Consider the following 6,735-nt stretch of genomic DNA (forward strand, 5'->3'; position numbering starts at 1 on the left):
TGCTTCATAAAAACACAGACCTGAAGAATATGGGTTTATAACACAGAGAAAAACAAATTCCAGGATGTGGGCTGAGGTCAGTACACGTGCTGTCCATTCTCCTGTACCTTCTCCTCTTCTTCCTAGTTCTGTACTATGATTACTGATGCCCTGGAGATGATGACCCTCTCTGTGTCCCAGCACCATTTGCCATCCATGAAATAAAGATTTATTTGCGCTCATCTAAACCCAAAACACACAAGAAAATGTCCAGGGCAGTTAGAGGAGCATATGGGAACTGAGAATCAGGGTTACATTGTCTCACTTCCCGCCTACCCTATTTCCCATTCACCCTACCTTACATTCCCTTTGGAGTAATTATGTCTATGGGGTCAGAGGAAGACATTTTCCTACTTCTTACCTCAAAAGCGCAGACAGACACTGAAGGCATCTGACTAAGGGTTATGTTTATCCTCTGAGGAGCTGTTACCAGAATATTTGGACTTGGATCAAATTCAGAAAAATCAAGTTCAAAAGGACCATGATTGGGAGTAGCAGTGAATGGCATGGTGTTGATCTATCCAATGTCTAGTTATAATGGTGGCGGATTTAATTGTGTTCCAGAAAGATATGGCTGTTAAGGTTTTCCAGATGAACCAGAGAGCTGAGACAATAATTATTTAAGCTTAAATCCACTTTGGCCTTCCTTATTTGAAGGTAAGAGTGTTAGAAGAAGGATGATATATCTGAGACCCTGTGGTAGGAAGCTTCCAGGCTGAACTGCCACCACCTGTGAGATTGCCCCAGAAAGCATCCACAGATGCTACACACGTTTTCCTCTCCCGAATGATCCAGAAAATTGCCCTTCAGCCCGTGCGTCATTACGTGGGGTAGAATGCATTCGTATAACTATTGCCTGGGCTACAATTGCTGCTTCAGATGAAAACCCAGGAAGCCGAATCCCTTGCTGCTGTTGAAAGTGTACAATTAGCTCCTTGTGCAGCCTGACTCCACTGATTCTTCTGACGCATTTGGCTTGAGGTGTGCCCTTTCTGGGACCTCCAATATCTTCTCCACAGCTGGAGATGCCCCAAACTGCACGCAGCACTTCCCGTGGGCTGAGTAAGTGCATTCTGAGGGCTGCATTCTGAGGGCTGCATTCTGAGGGCTGCGCGTAGAGTGAATCACGTGTTTCAAACGCTCACAGATTCACGGTGCTTCTTTTAAAATACAGGAGTGGGTTGTGAGTGGCTCTGTTAGACATAAGAGAACACCCTCCTTCCTTTTTCTTTTTAAAAAGTGATTTTGTAATGGTAGCCTCTCAAGAAACACTGTAATCGGTCAGCCTGGGGTGCGTTAGATGTCCTACCAGATAACGTCATTAGCTATTCTCAGGAGAGGAAAGGCAGGGTATGCCCCCTGGGACAATGACAACGCTTGTTTCAAGTTGGGGAAGAGCCTGTGGTTCTTTTCCTGCGTTTGGGGGAAAGCGAACACACAATGTTCATTTCCTAAATACGGGATGTGCTGCAAGGCTGGTGTGTCATTTTCCACCATGTCACATCCTTCTGGATGAAGGCAGCAGGGGCCAGGACAGGAAAAGGCAAATTCTCAGAATGAGACAAGGCTTTCCCAGGGCAGTCATTGGCTCTCTGGAACTATAAAGCATGCTCATCCAGAAACAGCCTCAGATTTTTCTTCCCTGGAGATAGCCCGAAGTGAATGGTAAGTGGGGAGACCAGAGTGATGCTGTCTGAAAAATAGCCATTGGACTCGTACTACTGGGGTTCTATCCGTGATCTATTATATATTTTGGGTAACTTTGTCTCATTTTGCTCAGAGGTGTCTTTATCTGTAAATTTGTCAGTGGTGGGTGGAATTATGGAGGCATGCAAGTAAAGTTAAGACTTAGGAGTCAGGAGACCAAGATTCTAGACTGGGCTCTGAAGAATCAGCTGCATCTAGAATGTGTCTGTGTTTCGATTTCCTCATCTTCCAGTTGAGAATAATGATTTCTGCCCTGATATCTCACACTAGTGAAATCTTCCATTTCTGTGGCTTCTGTGCCTTTTCCAAGAAGTTCCTGATAATAAGGAGTACAGTGGATATGAAGGGAGGGATTCTTGGCAACTAGGAAGGATGTACTTTTACCCAGGATGTACAGTTCTCTCTGTCAGTCATCTTCAATTGGCTTCATTTCAACTTGGTACAGGTAGCCCTCAGTGAGTTGTTAAAAAAAAATTTGGCCACTTTTAAGATCGTTCCTCACTTTTAAAGGAAGCTTTCATAATAAAGGGACATAGTGGTGTTAATTTAATGTAATTTATTTTTAATTAAGCACGCATCAAAGAATGAAATTACTGAAGACCCGACGAGCTCTAATTAGAAGAAGTGGTGCAAACCACACCTTAGGCTTGATTCTAAGAGCCGGGAAGAAAAACAAGCAGAAGAGTTGCTTCAGGCGAGCATCTAACTTAGAAAGATTAGTTTCCTCACACTTGATAGACAGTGTGATTTTTGAGTTTTTGGTGGCTTGTGTTTTTCACTCGTCAGAGAGAAAAAAAAAAACAACCCTTTTGCAATAAGAGTATTGCAAAACTCTTAGGAGCCCAGTCTTCATGTAAGGAAAGGGCCTTGTAAAGGGGTACAACATACGGCTTGCTAAGTGTCACCTTTCAGAGAAGAGGCCTCAATATTGCAGTAGACTTCTAATACCACCATTCCCTTATTTAACAGATAAGGAAATCCATCCTTGGCGTATCCTGGGAGAAAAAGCGGACAAGAGCATTATTCCTATTGGCTTACTCGGATTTAAGGTCCTGAGAACTGGAGGACTTGACCCAGATTATAGAACGGGTCTTCGAGAACTTGACACATGACTCACTGGAAAATGACCGGTTTCCCCTTGGGTGGAATCAGCTGTTGTGCTTGACTCCGGGCTAATCGCGTGTCGTGTCCCCGCAGGGTATGGAGGGGCCAGAGGCCCGGGAGCTGCGGGGCGCGGATGCGCTGCGCCGCTTCCAGGGCCTGTTGCTGGACCGCCGCGGCATGCTGCACGGGCAGCTGCTGCGCCTGCGCGAGGTGGCCCGGCGCCTCGAGCGCCTCCGCCGGCGTTCCCTGGCGGCCAACGTGGCGGGCAGCTCGCTGAGCGCGGCGGGCGCGGTCGCAGCCATCGTGGGACTCTCGCTCAGCCCCGTCACCCTGGGGGTCTCTCTGCTGGCGTCGGCCGTGGGGCTGGGGGTGGCCACCGCCGGAGGGGCCGTCACCATCACGTCCGACCTCTCCCTGATCTTCTGCAACTCCCGGGAGCTGCGGCGGGTGCAGGAGATCGCGGCCACCTGCCAGGACCAGATGCGCGAGATCCTGAGCTGCCTCGACTTCTTCCTTCGCGGGCAGGGCCGCGGGGACCGCCAGCTGCTGCAGAGCGGGAGGAACGCCTCCATCGCGCTGTACAACTCGGTCTACTTCATCGTCTTCTTTGGCTCCCGCGGTTTCCTCATCCCCAGGCGGGCCGAGGGTGCCACCAGGATTAGCCAGGCCGTGCTGAAGGCCAAGATCCAGAAACTGGCCGAGAGCCTGGAGTCCTGCACCGGGGCTCTGGACAAGCTCGGCGAGCAACTGGAGTCCAGGGTCCAGCTCTACACGAAGAGCAGCCGTGGCCACGACCTCAAGATCTCTGCTAACCAGTCCGCTGGGCTGTTTTTCTGAGAATATCTTTTCCCCCTAATGACCGAGGCCAGAAACCATCCCCATGGGATGCTCCAGATTTGTAGCTCCCTCAGGAAAACACCAAGTTGGGTTAGGAGCTGAATGCAAAGGATGAGAAAAACTGTTCTTCAAGCGAGGGATGGGGATGTGTCCTCCCAAACCTTCTTTTGCCATCACTGTGACATCCTGCCTGGGGCTGAGGGCTAGGGACTTTTTACCTGCCTGCCCCTGGTGGGCTATGTGACGTGAAAACCATTTTTCCTTTAGCATGACCGTTCAGTCTTCACACCGCTGGGCACTCCTGATTGAAAAGTGTTGCAGCATCCCTGCCCCAGCCCCGGTGGGTGGTTTGAGCCGAGGCTGGAGAGGGTTGCAGACGTCACCACCCTTTGGGTCTTCTCCAAGCCCCACTAGGCTTTGAAGTCCTCAAAATGCCTCTAAGAGGAGACACCAGCTTTAAAACCTCTCTGCCAGAGTTTCTGAGTACAAAGAAATCCAGAATCCAGAGCAAATCAGACCCTCTCGGAACTGTGTAGGAGGGTTCAGAAGCCAGGAGAGGCACCTTCTGCTAACATGTGTCCCCTCCCCTCTCAGCGTGCCCACTCATGGATCCAGCCTGGGGATGGAGTGGACCTTCTTGGGTGTCTTCATAACCAGACCTCCAAGGTACTCTGAGAGGGGAAACCAACTAAACGGTCACCTAAGTCCCGGCCCCTTGCAGAAGAAACTGAGGCCAAGAAAGAGGAAATGACTAACAGCTTCATTTACTGACATCATAGCCTAGAATAGGGAGCAATGGCTTTTGAGTTAGTCCTGGGTTTACTGTCTGAGACTTGGCTTACTGGTCTGTAAAATGGATGCTAAAACCTCACCCTGTTGGGAGGTATTAAGTGAGATAAAGTGCCAAGCACAGTGTCTGGGTCACAAAGTGTGGCCCCTGGGCTGGCAGCATCACCTGGGGACTTGTTAGAAAGGCAAATTCTCGGCCTCAACTCTAAGGAGGCAGAAATTCTGGAGGTGGGGTGCAGCAACCTGTGTTTAAACAAGCTCTTGGGGTGATTTGATGCCTGATAAGGTTTGAAAACCGCTGCAAGGGATGTTGGTTTCTGATCCTCTGATGAGCTTTCACGGAGTCTATAGCCTCTCTGGGCTCCGTGGTCTTCAGAGTCATTCACAAAAGGTCAAGGACAGTGTCCCAGAAGTAAAAGAAAGAAGGTGCGTGGGGACAGCTGTGTCAACGCTTCCTGGGGCAATTTCCTACCAGGTGAACTAAGGGATGTAACAGAATCAGCCCTTTAGAGGGCAGTGTTGCCCACTCGTTGTAAAAACTGGTACAGAAAGGAATGTGAATTTAATGGAAATTGACCTTTATTACCTTCTCTGAAAACCTCCAGACCATTTTTTAATTATTTATTTTAAGTTTCTTATTTAATTACTGTTTATTATTAACATTTAATTTTATTTGACCACAACATTAGAAAATAATAGGAAGAGCAAGTTGCTGAATGGGAGACTACTGAGGTTCTTTTCGGGAGATGAAGTTGAGTTTGCCTTTCTAAGGTGGGCCCTGAGCTGGAAATAGCATTGCTTTCCTTGAATAAGTCTCCCTCCTTCAGAGGGGCATTTTTTCCCCCAGTGTTTTAAATGATCCTTTTAAGTAAATGTGGGAAGTTCTGAATAGAGAGACCGGGAGCTGAATTTAAGCTTACAAATGGAGGCTTGACTTGTCAATATAGAGATGATGCAAGCATATCTATCCTGAAGGTACAAGACTTTGCCAGCAGATAACACTTGACCTGAAAAGCCTTCCCTATTTAGTTCAGGGGGGAGAAGACCAATTAGAGGCATATGAAGGAAGCACTTGGAAGCCTGATGTCCTGTGAAGTTGGGTTTTATGGGCGATAGACAAATTAGCTTGTGTTATGATGGTGATGTGTTATATTTTCACTTTGGGAGCTGTAAGAAATCTGTAAACTGTCTCTTAGAAAATACTTCTACTAGGATTTCAGTCAAGTTCAGTTAAATGGATCCTAGAGACAAGCATTTTCTTTATTTCTCTTGTGGGAATGTGAATAAGGCTTTTCCTTAAGGCCTTCGTTCTATAAAACAGATTGAAATGGTATGTTGTAAAGGGAAGAAAAGAAAGGGGTATTTAGAGTACAAGTGTACTTCAGAAAAATATCCGAGTTCGAAAAATAAATATGTTCATATTGAAGGTTTAAGTGCTTCTGTTCGTTTCCGGGGTTTACAGTCATTTGGATTGTTTTCTTTCACAATAAAGGAGATTCATTTGGTTCTGCACTTCAAGGATTCAATAAAGCTACATCCTACTCTATTAAAAAGATAATCCGTAGCAGACGTTTCTGATTCTAATCACTTTGATGCATTTGTCCTGAGGCACCTGTCATTTCCAATGTGGTAAATGTCAAAGTCAAAAGTATTTACTGGGAGAAACAAGAGAGAGAAGAGTGGTGTAGAAGGCACTGTAGATCAGATATGTCAAACAATTTGTCAACTTGATATATTTCTCACTCAAAGCCTTGGCGTGAAAAGAAAGTAGAAGGAATGGAGATGTTGAGAGAAAGACATTGTGCAGAGATAAATGGGGATACCATTAAATGCAGCAAATTTTGAATTCCACATTTTTTTCCCATTGTAGCAAAATCAGTCCTTCCCTTTATTGAAATAAATTGCCGAGTCCTCAAACATCTTCTTCTTCTTTTTTTCGGCCGCGCTATGCTGGCTTGTGAGATCTTATTTACCCGACCAGGGATCAAACCTGGGCCCGGCAGTGAAAGCACCGAGTCCTAACCGGACCACCAGGGAATTCCCAACTTCTTCTTCTTCTTTTTTTTTAAAAAAAAATATCTTCTGATTCTTTAAAATTAAAAAAAAAATTTTATTAAAGTATTGATTTACTCAAACTTCTCGATCTTCTTGGAATTAATTACCTAACCTCATGTTTGCCTGTGTATAAATTAGTAACTTTGAAAAACGGCAGAGGTTTAATTATTTTTACTTAGAATATTCAGCATCAAACTGTATAGA

General features: G+C 46.1%; 1 protein-coding gene across 1 annotated transcript; it reads left to right on the top strand.

Annotated features, from left to right (window-relative positions):
* Positions 1-2,885: 2,885 nt before the first annotated feature.
* APOLD1 (apolipoprotein L domain containing 1) lies at positions 2,886-6,514 on the top strand. Its single transcript, XM_028491038.2, has one exon. It carries the CDS (start codon positions 2,947-2,949, stop codon positions 3,685-3,687), a length of 741 nt encoding a protein of 246 aa, XP_028346839.1. The 5' UTR covers positions 2,886-2,946; the 3' UTR covers positions 3,688-6,514.
* Positions 6,515-6,735: the final 221 nt, after the last annotated feature.

Source organism: Physeter macrocephalus, chromosome 6, assembly GCF_002837175.3.
Source record: "Physeter macrocephalus isolate SW-GA chromosome 6, ASM283717v5, whole genome shotgun sequence".
Classification (NCBI taxonomy): domain Eukaryota; kingdom Metazoa; phylum Chordata; class Mammalia; order Artiodactyla; family Physeteridae; genus Physeter; species Physeter macrocephalus.